At 35.6% G+C, this 16,603-nt stretch overlaps 1 protein-coding gene across 1 annotated transcript; it reads left to right on the top strand.

Moving 5' to 3' along the window:
• Positions 1–1,309: 1,309 nt before the first annotated feature.
• Positions 1,310–16,442, top strand: LOC111798428 (putative manganese-transporting ATPase PDR2). Its single transcript, XM_023681558.2, has 22 exons — positions 1,310–1,435; positions 1,545–1,842; positions 3,246–3,338; positions 4,289–4,491; positions 5,144–5,216; positions 5,360–5,532; positions 5,616–5,787; positions 6,200–6,304; positions 6,388–6,498; positions 6,607–6,693; positions 6,769–6,951; positions 8,303–8,353; positions 8,464–8,589; positions 9,690–9,769; positions 11,048–11,156; positions 12,380–12,508; positions 13,249–13,314; positions 13,526–13,597; positions 14,306–14,457; positions 14,556–14,667; positions 14,756–14,872; positions 15,017–16,442. The coding sequence occupies exons 2-22, from the start codon at positions 1,594–1,596 to the stop codon at positions 16,130–16,132; spliced, it is 3,579 nt and encodes a 1,192-aa protein (XP_023537326.1). The 5' UTR covers positions 1,310–1,435; positions 1,545–1,593; the 3' UTR covers positions 16,133–16,442.
• Positions 16,443–16,603: the final 161 nt, after the last annotated feature.

Genomic DNA, 16,603 nt, shown 5'->3' with positions numbered 1-16,603 from the left:
TCCATGATCGATGTGGGATTTTCATCCAACACCTCCCCCTCGAACAAAGCATGCCTCTCATTAATCGAGGCTCAACTCTGTTTTTTTCTGGAATCTTAGTCATTTTTTACTATGTCTTTGAGGCTTACAATACTTTTGTTCAACATTTTAGGATTCTATTGGCATGACTAAGTTTAGGGCATAACTTTAATACCATGTTAGATGCTATGTCTTTGAGGCTTACAATACTTTTATTTGACATTTGAGGATTCTATTGACATGACTAAGTTTAGGGCATAACTTTGATACCATGTTAGATGAACACGACTCTCTACAATGATATGATATCAACTTTGAGCATAAGCTCTCATAGCTTTGCTTTGGGCTTCACAAAAGGCCTCGTACCAATGAAGATAGTATTCCTTGATTATAAACCCATGATCATTCCGAAATTGGTCGATGTGAAACTTTCATCCAACATCTCTCCTTAATCAAGGCTAAACTCCTTTTTTTCTTCTTGTTTTGGAGTCTTCGAACAAAGTACACCATTTGTTCAATACTTTAGTCACTTTTTGACTATGCCTTCGAGCCTCACTAATACTTTGTTCGACATTTGAGGATTTTATTAACATGGCTAAGTTTAGGGCATGACTGTACACAACTCTCCACAATGGTATGATATTGTCCATTCTGATCATAAGCTCTCATGGCTTTGCTTTGTATTTCTCCAAAAGGCCTCATACTAATGGAGATAGTATTCCTTAATTATAAATCCATTATCATTCTCTAAATTAGCCAATGTGAGACTTTCATCCAACAGTATCAAGCTCAAAAAACAAGCATCAACACACATATGGTAACGAGTCAAGTCGAGCTAGAATTTATTTTTATCATTCCTAAATTAATTAATTTTTAATAAAAACATGTTTCCAATTTCTTTTTTACCATTTACGAAATTATTCTAAACACAAAATTGAAATTTTTTCTTATTAAAAATAAAGTTTAATTTTATATTGAATAAATCAGTTAATCTTTAAATTTTATTAATATATAAAAAATATATTAAACTCAAAAATGAAAATATTTTAAATACAAAATTAAAAATAACAAATAAATATAAATCAATAATTAAGAAAAATAGAATTAAATAGGAAAAAAAGGAAGCATTTTTTTTTTTTAGTTAAAAAATTCCACTCTCACGTTAAGTATTAAATTCAGATTTTGTAATAAAAAGATAAAAAGTGAACTAAAAATAAATAAATAAATAAATAAATAAATAACTAAATAAATAATAAATAAAAAAAATAAAAAAAAGAGCAAGGCCCGTTTAACGAAAACGGGTGGGTTAAAACGGGTCCGTAAGGAATCCTAAGTTCCTAACCAAAGCAACCTCTCCATCTCCCTGGAACAGCCGCGTTCTGCAGATTCAATCACTTCTTCCCCGCCGATCTCTCTGGTACCCTCCGATTCAATCCTTTTTCCATTTCAGTTCAATTCTTCATTTCACTTTCTTCTCTGTTTCATGCTTCCACTTGATCGATTTGCACTAATTCCTCGATTTTCAGATGGTCTACGTTTGCCAATCTTCCGATTGAGGTAACAGAGCTAAGAAAGATGTTGAGATTCCATGTGGGCGGGAAGGTGGTCGAGAGAGTTGACTTGTTGAGGAAGAAACACTGGACATGGCGGTTGGATCTGTGGCCATTCGCCATTCTTTATGCGGCCTGGCTTGCTGTCGTTGTTCCTAGTATTGACTTTGGGGATGCTCTCATTGTTTTGGGTGGACTTGTGGCTCTTCATGTTCTGGTCTTGCTTTTCACCGGTTGGTCGGTTGATTTCAAATGTTTTGTCCAGTACAGCAAGGTGTTCTTCTACAATCATTATTCTTCTTCTATAAATTTCGTACTTGCATTTGATGATTCTTATGAATTGCCATTACATTTGAGACGTTGGCTTATCATATGGTTTCCTGCAGTATGTCTAACTGTATATGTGCAGCTTAGCTCTGACATATCACTCTTTCTATTGCTCTATCTTTCTGCTGGATTTGAGGCTGTATATTCATTAGTGAGACTCTAAGTAGGAGTTTACAAAATACCCATTTTCTCTGATTGGATTTTAAAGTCAATCAAATTCACGAACTGTTGCTTGGTTGAAAGTCAAAATCTCTGTTCCCTTATTGAGTACTTTTTCCATTGAGGATTCTTTCTCATATTTCTATCCATGGATCCCAGTTGATTGCATTTTCAACATCAGTGCACCGAATCTTCACACTATATTTGCTTATCTCTTGTTAGTAACTGAGAGAGATCAATCTGAAGATTTGAAACGCCTCGAGAAAGAGTCCGAATCTTATTGCTTAATGGACAAAGAAAATCGTTTGAGCTTGGTCCTTCCTATTCTTCACACAGATAGCATACAACTTGGATTTAAAGCCATGTCTACACATGGTTAATAGTCTATCATTCTATATGCTATGTTAACACTTTCATGGTTGAGCGTCCAGATCAAGAATTTAACCTCTTTAGATATTTTCCCATCCAATCTGCCGTAATATCATCTTTACTAACCACCGTTATACCAATTAGTTTGTGTTAGTTTGTGGAAAAGTCTTTTGGTGAGAGGAATCCTGAGGATGTCGTTTTTGCTTCACTCTTTCCCCTCCCGTTCTCCCTCTCCATATGTATTCAACTATTTTGAATGAGTTTGTCCTTTCTTTATGTTTACTGGAGAGGGTTGATGATTGGCTGATGCAAATTCTGTTGGCGATGCATTTCGATGGTAAGGCTAAGGTCCTTTGGATGTGCGGAACACTTACCTTTGATTAACGTGGAAGGAGAGGAACCTTAGAACTTTTGAGGTTCAGCTGAATTCTGAGGATTCTTTTGTCTTATAGTCTTTCCATGACTCTTAAGAAATCGGAAAGCCTTTTTATGATAGTTTTCTTTGTGAGTGGGTTTCCACATTATGTTTGTGGTATTAATATAATCTTCAATCGGTTCTCATCAATGGTATTACTATAATCTTTGATCGGTTCTCATCAATGAGAGGAAAAAAAAACCCATTACCTCCATGGTTGACGTGTTTTCTACTGCATTCACTTAGAATTTTTTTTATTTTTAAAGTTCATTGTGATGTCTTTTCACCTAACATTTTAGTTATGAATATGACTTAAAAATTTCATTGCAATGAAGTCTGTGCTAGATGAAAGCCATATAGTTTGTAAATATCTTATGTCTTTGTACGATGCTTCTTTTGACATGCAGGTTAATGATATTTATCATGCTGATACATGCAAGATAGTTCCAGCAAAATTTTCGGGCTCAAAAGAGATTGTTTCTCTTCATTTTCGTAAGCTTGTAAGTGATTTTAATATGCATATCAACTATCAAGATCTTGATTTTAATTTAAATAGACATTGCAAGAATTTACTGCTGATGCTGACAGAGTGTGGTGTACATAATTGTGGATTTGGTTACATGAGCACATTTAACAGCTTGCATTATTGACTAGTGTTAAATGATTTCTTTTCTAAGGTGTTGATTAGGAGAGCTGTAAGGACTTCTGTGATCCCTTTGAGCAAACTTTTTATCGTTGTGGTGCTAGCAAAAATGAGCAAACTTTTTTTTTCTCTCTCTCTCTCTTTTTATTTTTTAATAGTTGAACGTCAACTACAATTGTCTATCACCAAGCAGGCCATATTAGATGAATGATTAAGTTATTATAATTAGAAACATGAAATCAAACTAATTATGGTAAATCCTGATCATAAACTACTACTTACCTAGCTAAATAACTAGAACAAATAAGAACACAAATTATTTTTTATTTAACTAGCAAGTGTCCATCATAGTACAAGTATAGTTTCTGGCTGTTGTAAATAATTTCTAATATTATATTCATCCGTGTGGTTTGGTTCTGCTGACAGTAGAATGAGTTCTGCATGAGCACGGAAATTTAAGAATTATGAATTTTGGATGGAATAGGTTTTAGTTCAAGATATTTGTCCTATGGGTAATCCTTGTTGTTTGTTAGCTTTTCTTTTTGATCTTTTTGTTTTGGAATTTCTTTATTTTTTATTTCCATTGTATATTTAAATTATTTCTTTATTTGTGCATGTTATCCTTGCACAAAGGTTATGTTAATCTCTTCTCGTTGCAATTTTATTGGATTGCATATTCTTTCATTAAAAGGGGAAAACTATTAATTTGATGTACAGTTCCCTGCATTCGGATTCTGGTATTGTTTTTTCAACATTCTGGTATGTGTTCTGTTTATCGTCAGTCACATTAAACTCTCTGCTTCGCAGCTGGCTGGTTCTGAATCTGCAATGGATATTGAGGAGATCTACTTTGATTTCAGAAAACAAAGATTTATTTATTCAAAGGAAAAGGAGACTTTCTGCAAGCTTCCTTACCCAACAAAAGAAACTTTTGGTTATTATCTAAAGAATACTGGCTATGGCTCCGAGCCTAAAGTTGTAGCTGCCGTTGATAAATGGGGACGCAATATGTGGGTTCTCTTTTGCAATTCATTTTTATTTATTATTACTTTGTGCATCTGTTGAGCGTGGGCATTTGATAATTGACTGCTGTGTGCTTGAATGGTGTCTCACATGGGGCAATAAAGATAATGTTCCACAATACATTACACCATCCCACTTATTTGATTGAGTGATTTGAGTTCTCCAGATAATGTTTGCTATCATTTAGAAGGAATATGCTAGACAGAGAAAACCATGAGTAGTCGCTGGATTTCATTGGACTTCTGATTACAAAAGTAGAGCATTCCAATCATTCATAATGACTATAGTCATAAAAGAGTTTATTGTGGTTTTACACCACGAGGAAGTTGCCCGCTGTACACTACTCCAAAAAACTCCTAAACTACTGAATTTGTAGTAGTTTTGTAGCCGGCTGTTTTGCTCTGTTTTTCCCCTTTCTTTCTTTTTGTACTTATATCCTGAAATATAAAATTTTAAGAATTTCAAATCCACAAAAATGCAATAAACCAACTGCTGTTAACTTCTAATAATAATTGAAGTCTTGTTTACAATAGGATGTGAAGAATTGGATTTGTGGAACCTGATCCTTGTTACAGAATTGGTAAGTTTAATAATTTGCCTAATGCTCCGTCTCTTTTTGAAATGTTTTTGGCTTTACAGATTTGAGTATCCACAACCTACGTTCCAGAAGTTAATGAAAGAGCAGTGTATGGAACCATTTTTTGTTTTTCAGGTTGACTCTATTTTATATATGAGATTTGTGTTTATTTTAATTCTCTCCCTTCTCTTTCTTTTTCCCCTCAACCCCCACTCTGATTTAATTTGGGAGGCTTTATTATTTTCTCACACGGTCGTACCTTTTCTGCCTTTCCACAGGTTTTTTGTGTGGGACTATGGTGTTTGGATGAGTATTGGTATTACAGCCTGTTTACACTTTTTATGCTTTTCATGTTTGAATCAACAATGGCAAAAAGTCGGTTAAAGACCTTAAGTGAGTTAAGACGTGTCAGAGTGGATACTCAGACCTTAATGGTGCATCGGTGTGGAAAGTATGTCACTTCTACTAGGACTATGCTTCCTACTTTTTAGCCACTCTGGTTCTTTGACATGTAAACGTGACAGTGTAACTTAGGTGGGTGAAGCTACCTGGAACTGAGCTTTTGCCTGGCGATGTTGTCTCCATTGGGCGTAATTCTGGTCAGAGTGGTGAAGATAAATCTGTACCTGCTGATATGCTTATATTGGCTGGAAGTGCTATTGTTAATGAAGCCATTCTTACTGGGGAGTCTACACCACAATGGAAGGTGTTTCTCTTTTTATTTTTCTCTATTTGTGTGTTTTCACCTAAAATTACAAGTAAGCATTCCAGCAAAAATTAATTTCATGTACTGAATAATTTTAAAAGTTTTCTTGAAGTTATAACATAAAATTACTAGAAAGCATTTCAGCAAGGCGTTCTTTTTCATTACTTAAACCATAGTATCTATATAATAGTTTTATTAAATACAATTAACGTGATCAAATGAGTTATTGAAATAATTGCTGCAGTGGGGTACTTTATTAGGGTTGAGAAGGATATTGAAAGATTTTGTATGTATGTTCCATGACCACATTAACTAGAGTTCCCCTTCTCTATGATGCAGTGTCATGCCTATTTTTCCCCTTCAAGTAAGTTTCAATTCAAGAATGCTTACAGATTTGTGTTTTACTACTCAGGTTTCAGTATCTGGGAGAGGAATTGAGGAGAAGTTATCGGCTAAGAGAGACAAAAGTCACATGTTATTTGGTGGAACCAAAATATTGCAGCATACACCAGATAAGGTAGTTTTGTTGAAGAAAAACTTCTGGCATTAGCTTTGATCTCGTGAATATTCTCAATTTTATTATTTGTTGGGTGGAAACAGACCTTTCCCCTTAGGACCCCTGATGGTGGCTGCCTAGCAGTTGTTTTGAGAACTGGATTTGAAACAAGTCAAGGGAAACTAATGCGGACAATTTTGTTTTCTACAGAGAGGGTAACTAATTTGACACTCTTTGGTTTGCAATTTTAATGACATTTATACCATGCTTCTTCTTGTTCAAGATATGATTGTATATGTGTATACATTTTTCTCCAATTGTAGGTTACAGCTAACAGTTGGGAAAGTGGCTTATTTATTTTGTTCTTGGTTGTATTTGCGGTTATAGCTGCTGGTTACGTTCTTGTAAAGGTAAGGTGACGTACTTTTCTTTGCTTAAGTTGTAGATCTCAATGATATAGGGTGAAAAATGTTACTTTGATGCAGGGGTTGGAAGATCCCACGAGAAGCAAGTACAAGCTTTTCCTTAGTTGCTCACTTATAATCACTTCTGTTATTCCTCCTGAACTACCGATGGAACTGTCAATAGCCGTTAATACATCGTTAATTGCTCTGGCACGTTGTGGAATATTTTGTACTGAGCCTTTCAGAATACCATTTGCTGGAAAGGTAGTTTGTCATTGCCTGTCTGGTGAATTTTCACCTCTGTTTTTGCAGTTACGTACAAGTAAAACTCGTTACTTCATTATACAATGTGAAATTGATATTTGGTGTTACAGATCGTATACATGATATTCTCATCAATGTTTCGTATGTCCATCCCTTGATGCATTAACTGGCTAGACAACTTTCTATCAGCTGTCACGACATTACAAAATTATAAAGATTTTATTTGGAAATATCCTATTTTGATTAGAAATAAAAAGTTAATGAAAGCTATAAAATTGGGTGGTTAATATGATAAACATAAAAGGAGGGTGGAAGCCGTACACCAAGAAGAGGCATTGAAGTGTATGATCTCCAATTTTTATATGGTTTCTGTTCATGTGGTTGAAAATTTATATTTCCCCCAACTTTTGTATTAAACAATATTGATTGTACATTTCCAAAGAAGCTGGTCAATGGCATTGGGCATGGATGAGTGGTGGCACCAGCTAATGCTAAACTGTTGGAAGAAGAGGGACGGCAGATTTTGTGTAGCTTGGTCGTCTAGAGATAAGATGGTTGCACACTTTTGAGTTCTTGATGCAAGCTAGGTCGATACAAGGAGAGAGTAATATTAACTGATGAAGGTTGGCCATGTGGTCATTAAGGGCCGTGTAAATAATAAAGGGCTTAGGAACTGAGTTGATGCTAGGTGATCACTTGCCTAGGATTAAATATTCTAGAGTTACCTTGTGACAACCAAACGTAGTAGGCTTAAATAGTTGTCTTGTGAGAATTGTCGATATTGTGTAACCTGGCTCAGACACTCATGGATATTGAAAAGAAGGGAAGTAGTTTCTTTGGATATTTGTAGCTATGTTCAAGCTAGCTAGAAATCTTATTTGTGAGTAAGGATATGTCAGCCCCATAATCGTAGATAACTAAGTTGCTAAAATTCTATCACTGTCTATCTATTAATACGTCAAACATTTCTAGATCAGTGTCCATTCAAGGACTTGAAGTCGAGGCAGTTTAAGGCTTCTCTTTTGTTTATAATTAATTATTCTCCTTGGTGTTTAGCACTGCCTTTGAATGGTTGTTTGTCTTCGACTTGTTTGTGTTTATCTTTATTTGTACGTCCTATCACCAACAATTGTTGCTGCTTGAAATTTTCATTGTTTTCTTATATTATTTTTATGTAGTCCTGATATCGGTTGACTTTGGTTTTGGCTTTGATGCATTACCTTTATAGAGCTTTATACATAAGTATGTGTTGCTTAAGTTCATTTTTATCCTGTTTTTGTTGTGATACCGTATTAGTATCTCTCCATGATGGTATTTGTAATGTATTTTTGTGTTGTTCCTTCTTGTGCAGGTTGATATTTGTTGTTTTGATAAAACTGGAACGTTGACATCAGATGACATGGTTTGCTCATATCAAACTCAAAATATGAAAATAGTTGTTGATTCTGTATATTATTCAAGATATTTATTATTCAAGATATTTATTATTCTTCACTTTCTTGGCATCTGTAGGAGTTTCAAGGTGTAGTTGGATTGAATGATAAGGAGGATTTGGAAACTGACATGACTAGTGTGCCTTTGCGCACAGTTGAAATTCTGGCTTCTTGCCATGCATTGGTGTTTGTGGACAACAAGTTGGTAAGCTAACTTCATTCTTGATATTTCTATCTATTAAAAGAGAAGTTTGCGTGATATGGACCTTACAAAATATTGCACATTGGAACAATGTATTTGGTGATCTTCACTTTTCAATAGGGTGGGAAACTCTGCTAGAAAAGGTTGTCATTAATGTAGTTGATTTGACGTTTGTCTCATGATACATAATGCCTTAGACATCTGAACCATGTCGTTTGCTAGCACGTATTGGATAGACTTTTGAAACACCAATGTTGAAACCGTTCCTGCTACCGCTGACCAAATGCATCCCCTCTATTTTCGAGTGGCCTCTTGTTCTTGGCCCTTCGTAATGGAGAAAGTCTTCCTTTTGATTAGTATTTGTTTTTTACATTTTAACAAAACTTTGAACCGATGATCTAAATAACTCAACTCAACATGGTTGAGTCATCTAACTAGGACTCATTGTTTGATTTGGACAAATCTGCAATTTGAACAAGTGGATTCCTTCTCCGTTTTTTGTAAAAAAAAAAAAGAAAAAAAGAAAAAATGAAAAAATGAAAACAATTATATTTAGTCCAAAAAGCCCCTTAGTCCAACCTGTTCCAACCTATGAACACCTCCAAAGCCATCTGAAGCAACCTCAATTAATCTCACTAGGTTGCCTGAAAAATTTGTAGGAAAATATTTTAGGCAAATCACTACAGCATTTGAGACCCTTGTATTACCCCGGGTGGTTATCGGGCGAACTACTAGAACTGATGAACTAAATTAATCCACCCTTACACAGTAACTAACGGAACATCAAATTGTAACTAAACAATTTGTGGCATACAGATGGTGCACACTATCATTAATCAAAATTCTTGCAAATTGAATTTGTATGATTTCTGTGAATATATAAATTATATTCATTGCACATAATTGTAGTTTCCAATTTTCTGTGGAGGGGGATTGGATAGTCCTACCTGTATGTAGTTCTTTTTTCATATGCATACTTAGACGAAGGGTTTTCATATATTTGCTGAAGTGACCAGAATATATTTGTTTTTTTGAATTCGTTCAATGTGCATATATAATTTACATCTGTGAACATGACTTTATTAGTTCTCACTTTTCTGTAGGTGGGGGATCCTCTTGAAAAGGCTGCGCTGAAGGGAGTTGACTGGACTTACAAATCTGATGAGAAAGCCATTCCAAGAAAGTAAGCTTCCCCACCAAGGACCCACGAAATATGAATTTATGTATGCCTTGTACATGTACTGCAGAAAGATTCATTAAGTCTTAAATCTGATCTCCAATGTATATGATCGAAGTTATAATGTTAAATTTGTGTTTACATGTGTTTTCTCACCATTTAACTAGTTACACGTTTGGCCATGGTTTGATGTTCTAATAAAAAAAGTGCTGAAACAGAAGATTCTTCTTGGGGTGTCCTCGGAGTGAAGATTGGGTTATAAAGTTATGACTAGAAGTCCACATGTGGTGTCTCTTGGGACCAATTTGCTTCGTTTAAAGCAAGCAACGTTCTTGGATGTGGTAGCCTTGGTACTTAAAATCTTTAAAATTCTGAGAGCGACTTCATTGAACTCCAAATTTGTCAGAGAGGAACCATGGACAAGAAGAAGCTAAAGGGTGTTCTAGAAATAGACCAATATCTTTATGGTTATGTTTGTATCGTCATGATCTTTTCCTTGGATATGCATATATGTCCTATGCATCGTTCTCTTCCACCATCTTTCCATTCATCAATTTGGTGGCAAGGCCTGCTAGTTCATTGTCATGATAGTGATGGAAAGAGAGTCCGATGAGTTGAGAATAGAGGATAGAGGATTTGAGCCTCTGATTGGTGTAGAAGAGAAGTCCGATGAGTGGTTTTATGTCTTGTATAGTTTTAGTAATGTCAAGGAGATTTCCCCCCTTTTTTAATAGGAAACAATAAGTGTATTAGAAAAGGTAGTTAAGTCTAGGATTCAGCCCCCAAAATCAATGTTCCAGATCTTTTTGGAAAGAAAGACGACATATTTCTCATCAACCCAAGAGTCTTCTAAAATTTTGTGAAACAATGTTCTATCTTCAAATCTATTGGTGTGTTTACCCTTAGTTATGAGATAGAAGGGGTAAGCATCTTTATACACCACTCATAAGGTTCTTTACCATACTTAATGTGCGATCACCTCATGTCTTGCCTTATGCCCGTGCCTTGAGTTTTCAGAACAGTCATCTACATGAGCAACCTATCTTATCCTCTTTATTCTTCAAACTATATTTTGGATTATCAAGAAAAAATTTCTGCTCCTGCTTTAACTCTTGTGCATCAGCTTCTGCTCTTTTCGTTTCTCTCTGGGTGAAACATTTAGTTAATTAATATAGTCATTAGTTATGCTTAGTTTTCAATTTCCAGTTGAGCTTTCTTCCTCTAACGCTGTACTATGCATTTTCCTTTGTTTCAATTATAAAACTTGTTTTCAAATAATTTCAGGGGAAGTGGCCACGCTGTTCAGATTGTTCAGAGGCACCACTTTGCTTCACATTTGAAGAGAATGGCAGTTGTTGTGCGCCTTCAAGAGGAATTTTTTGCGTTTGTGAAGGTCTGCTTGTCTTTTCTTCTTGTTCATCATACGTCTTAGACTTGTTTATATTTTATTTACCTTGTTTCACAAGCAAGATTTTCCCACCTTTTGGGATGAAAAACCATGCTTTCATAGATGATATGGAATGCTACAACGGGGAATTAAAAAAAAACTCAGCCCAAATGTTGTAACATTCTTGTAAATGAGAGGCTAATTTTTTTTTTTTTTTTTTTTTTTAATAAGAAACTAACTTTCATGAAAATTAATGAAAATATAAATAAAGGGGTTTTGAAAAAGAATGACCCAAGCAAAAAGCAATCCAAAGGCAATAAAACTACAGCACGCCAGTATACCTAGCAACCTTCACTTCCTGCTTTTGCATCACCCATTCATGAAGACAAGCATCCGGTGGCTCAACTTGATTAGGAGCTTCTTAAGGAACGTGTGGCTTGAAAGGAACAGTAGAATCTTTCGGAGATTGAGAGAAATCTCACTGATCCATATTCTCTAATTTTGTATACATCTACTACTTGGTGTAAGCCAGATAGATCATTTTGAATTTTTTGTAACCCCATTATTCTTGGAGGGTCTCCTCCCTTTTTGTATATTTCATTGTATAGATGAAATTTAGGGATTCTAAAATGGGCAAAAATACAAGAAAACTGTTCTAATTGGTTAGAATGAAATATAAAAGATTAATTATTAATCTCTTAGATAGAGAGAGAAAGAAAAGGCTTGCTCCCCAAACCTCCTTCCCGGATTTCTAAAACCCATTAAAACTCTCCTATTTCTCTTGAGCCATAAATTTTATAGAATGTCACTTGCAGAAGTTCAATTAGTGGCTACGATGAACGGGAGGGGAGTAGCAAATTTTTTAGCGTGAAATAAATTTTGGTGGAACATCATATGAATTCTTTGTTTCCTAGTTTTCTTCACTTACATTGAAGTATGAACACTATTTATGGAGTGTTGGTGTTCTACACGTAACTTGCAAGATCTGCCCATATATTTTCTTCAAGGATGTAATTTGGTGAACACAGTGATGAAACGAACGTCATTGATATACTATTGTTATTTAATTCCAGACATGTTAGGACAAGATAGGGACACATCTAGCTCACATCGGGCATGCATATAAGTATTTAGATTCGGGTGTCATTATTATGACTAGTTTGTTTATTTGTCATGCAAATAATTGATTTAACCCCCCGGTTTAAATAAACTTGGTCTCTTCATTTCAGGGTGCTCCTGAAACAATACAAGAGAGGCTCACTGATATACCTTCATTTTATGTTGAGACGTACAAGAAATATACACGACAAGGTTCCCGTGTTCTTGCTCTTGCTTACAAATCACTTCCAGACATGATGGTAAGATCTTTGTCCTATCCCTACCACCTCTATATTTAAATATCTTTAAAATCTTGGTCACGATAAGCCATATTAGAACATGAAGAGGGACACATGGGGTAACACACGTAACATAAAAATGAATGGAACCTTTTTTCTTTTCAAAAGATATATTCGAAAAAGAAAAAAGATTTTTTTTTTTTTTTTTTTTTTTTTTTTTTTTGTAATCAAGTCTAAGATTATTTACGCAAGGAACTAAGATGTAATGTATAGAAGGATGCGAAATATATTTCTTTTGATAAATCTGTGTAAAAGTAATTCTGCATCGTTCAGATGCAAGTTTTTTGTTTTTTGTGTTTGTTTCCTTTGTAAAGATGTAAATTTTGAAGGAAACTGATCTTATTATTTTGTTAAATAATATTTTGTCCACGAACACTTTATTTAACAATATTTAATTTGCTTAAAATTGAGTAGATGAAGATGGAAGTTGGATTCTAATTTATTCAAGTATTTATAGGTGGAAAAGTATATTAAAACATATTTTATTGGAAGTGTACATGACCTAATTTCTTAGAAAAGGGTATGCCTTATTTTCTTTATTTTGTCATGTTTGTGTCCATGTTCCTTACATCGTTGTCATTCTGTTCTTCATTGTTGTCATCAATATTATGTAATTTTGAATGTAATGACATAAATCTATAGTTTCATCATTTGAATGCTTCATTTACCTTGGTTTCTATTTTTTCTTTCCAATATTGTAGGTTAGTGAAGCTAGAGGCCTGGATAGGGACTTGGTGGAGAGTGACCTTATATTTGCTGGTTTTGCGGTAATCAGGGACTTGATCTCTCTTATTTCTTTTTTAATATTCGATCATAGTCTCTCTTGTTAATCATTCTGAACGCCACTCTTACTTATTCCTGCTTAATTGATTCTCCCAATTTTTACTCTCACTAAATATTCAGCTTGCAGTGAGAGCTATTTTTTCTGTTCTTTCGTCCCTATTTTCTACTGTTTAATGTTTATCAATTACATTTCAGGTGTTCAATTGTCCAATTAGAGCGGATTCGGCTACAGTCTTATCTGAGCTTAAAGGATCATCCCATGACTTGGTACAGTTTATCCAAGCCTAATTATTGCCACTTAGTTATGACTTATAGAAAATACTTATTGGTTTACTATCTCAGTGAGATATACGAGCTTCATCGTCAATTTAGTAAGAAACGAGTCTTCTTTGTGAAACCGAACTAGGTTCTTTAGTTTCTGTACTCTGAAGTGAAAGTATCTGACTTGGTATTCTTTGAAATTCAGAATTGTGAATCTTTGAAATCTGAAAATTTAAAACTTCGGTATACTCAATTACGTTTGTTCTTATATCATCAATAGAATCTGAGTGTCAACCCGCGGTTGCTCCAAGTTTACGATTACATATCGATTGATCTAATGGTACATAGAATCAATTCCAATTTGCTAGTTCACATCATTAAAAATTTTAAAATTTATCTGGATGCTAACCTTGGCCATTATAATTTTCTTTGATACTTGAAACCTTTCCCTCCTTCGTCACTCTATTTGTATCAGTTAACGCAAACTCGATTGATTTATCATGACATTCTAGTAGGCATAGTTATGTCTTATAGGATTCTGCTATTTGCTTAGTAATTTGTTTTCCATATTTGCAATCTATTTCTTATTCTTTGCCGTTTCTTTTCATAACTGCAGCTTTTCCTAGTTGAAACTCTTTCAGTGCAGCTCATTTTTATCTTTGTTTATTTGAAACAAGTGGCAAGTGTTAAATACATGTTTTTCTGTTGTATCAGGTAATGATTACTGGTGACCAAGCTTTAACGGCATGCCACGTAGCTAGCCAAGTTCATATTACCTCAAAGCAGATTTTAATTCTCAATTCAAAGAAGGGAACTGAGGAATATGAATGGCTCTCCCCAGATGAGTTACAGACAGTTCCCTACAGGTTAATTTTATTAGTCCTTAATGTTTTCATTTTGAGTGTACTTTTTTCCCCTTGATTTTAATTCTCTATATGGCTTTGCCCCATATATATTTGCTCAGTGAGAAAGAGGTGGGGAATTTATCAGAGACATACGATCTGTGTATTGGTGGTGACTGCATCGGAATGCTGCAAAGCACCTCCACTGTGCTCGATGTTATTCCATACGTTAAGGTTCTCGATCTTTCTCTTTTGCAAGAATACTGTTTTTTTTTTCGCAATGATGCCATCGTGATGCCATACATTTGAACTGTTCTATCAGGTTTTTGCAAGAGTTGCTCCAGAGCAGAAAGAACTCATATTGACCACTTTCAAATCAGTTGGAAGAATGACATTGATGTGCGGGGATGGAACAAATGATGTTGGAGCTTTGAAGCAGGTCTTGTCTTGAGATGTTTATTGACTTGTATTTTTGAGCAATCCTAATGTGAATTAGCAGATAGATTTTATGCTAGAACATTTTACATGATGTTTGAGATGAATGTTTTCCGTATATAACCCTTATTATTTCCTTGTTTATCAGGCTCATGTAGGAATTGCTCTTCTAAACGCAGTCCCCCCTCCTAAAACTGGCAACTCTCCTTCAGAAGCATCAAAAGACGACTCGGTACGGTCTGCAAAGTCGAAGAAATCTAAGCCTTCATCCGAATCATCAGGAAAAGCACTTACAAGTGGAGAAGGTTCTTCAAAAAGCAAAGTTGGTTCAAAACTGGATTCCGCTGCTGAGCAAGCGAGTAACCGTTCAAGGACGCCTGCAGAGATGCAAAGACAAAAGCTAAAGAAACTGATGGATGAGTTAAATGAAGAGGGTGATGGGCGCTCTGCCCCTATCGTCAAGCTTGGGGATGCATCCATGGCATCGCCGTTCACAGCAAAGCATGCTTCTGTTGCCCCGACCACCGACATTATTCGCCAAGGTCGAAGTACTCTAGTGACAACTCTCCAGATGTTTAAAATACTCGGTCTCAACTGCCTCGCCACGGCCTATGTATTGAGTGTTATGTATTTGGATGGTGTAAAGCTTGGCGACATTCAAGCGACAATCAGTGGAGTATTCACAGCAGCCTTTTTCCTCTTCATCTCACATGCACGCCCCCTTCCAACACTTTCAGCTGAACGGCCCCATCCACATATCTTCTGCTCTTATGTTCTCCTTTCCCTGCTAGGCCAATTTGCAATCCACCTCTTTTTCTTGATTTCTTCAGTTAACGAAGCCGAAAAGCACATGCCTGACGAATGCATCGAGCCAGACTCAGATTTTCATCCCAACTTGGTTAACACTGTTTCGTACATGGTAAGCATGATGCTTCAGGTAGCTACCTTTGCTGTAAACTACATGGGTCATCCTTTCAACCAGAGTGTATCCGAAAACAAACCATTCTTATACGCCCTCTTGGCTGCGGTTGGTTTCTTCACCGTCATTACCTCGGATTTGTTCCGAGACCTGAATGACTGGCTGAAACTCGTTCCATTGCCTGCGGGATTGAGAGACAAGCTTCTGTTATGGGCACTTCTTATGTTCGTGTGCTGTTACTCTTGGGAAAGACTGTTGAGATGGATGTTCCCTGGGAAAATCCCGGCATGGCGTAAGCGACAACGAGTGGTAGCGGCGAATCTGGAGAAGAAGAAACAGGTCTGAGAGAAAGTTTTGATGGCAATGGCAGCGGTGGGGAATCAGCAGTTGATAAGCAATGTGGGGATTGAGCCCAAAGTGTTGTAGCAATAGAAGGAAAATGATGATTTATTGCCACTGAGAGGCCTTTCCTAAGTGGTGGAATTTTGTCAAAATCAGTTATTATAACATTTAGGAAGATTAGACTTTCTATTTTATGGGTAAAATCTTAGACTCTGACGAAACTATTGATTTGATGCAATTTTTCAAAAAAGATGTAAAGGACACACTTACTCATCATTGCTTTATCCTAATTTTAATCAAATGCTTTTACTTAGTCATTATGTCAAGGTAACTTCCTCATAGTTCGATTAGTATATATATACCTCTTCTTCCCCTATTTACCACTCCGAGCAATTAAAAGATTGAATGCATGTTGGTTTCTCTACCTCTAACGGACAGGGTTGAACAGTTCACATTGTTGATTGGTGGCAATTC

The sequence above is a fragment of the Cucurbita pepo genome, chromosome 7, assembly GCF_057944985.1.
Source record: "Cucurbita pepo subsp. pepo isolate OVF chromosome 7, ASM5794498v1, whole genome shotgun sequence".
Taxonomy (NCBI): domain Eukaryota; kingdom Viridiplantae; phylum Streptophyta; class Magnoliopsida; order Cucurbitales; family Cucurbitaceae; genus Cucurbita; species Cucurbita pepo.
The sequence above is the reverse complement of the archived record's forward strand: the minus strand, read 5'-3'. Positions and strand labels throughout refer to the sequence as shown.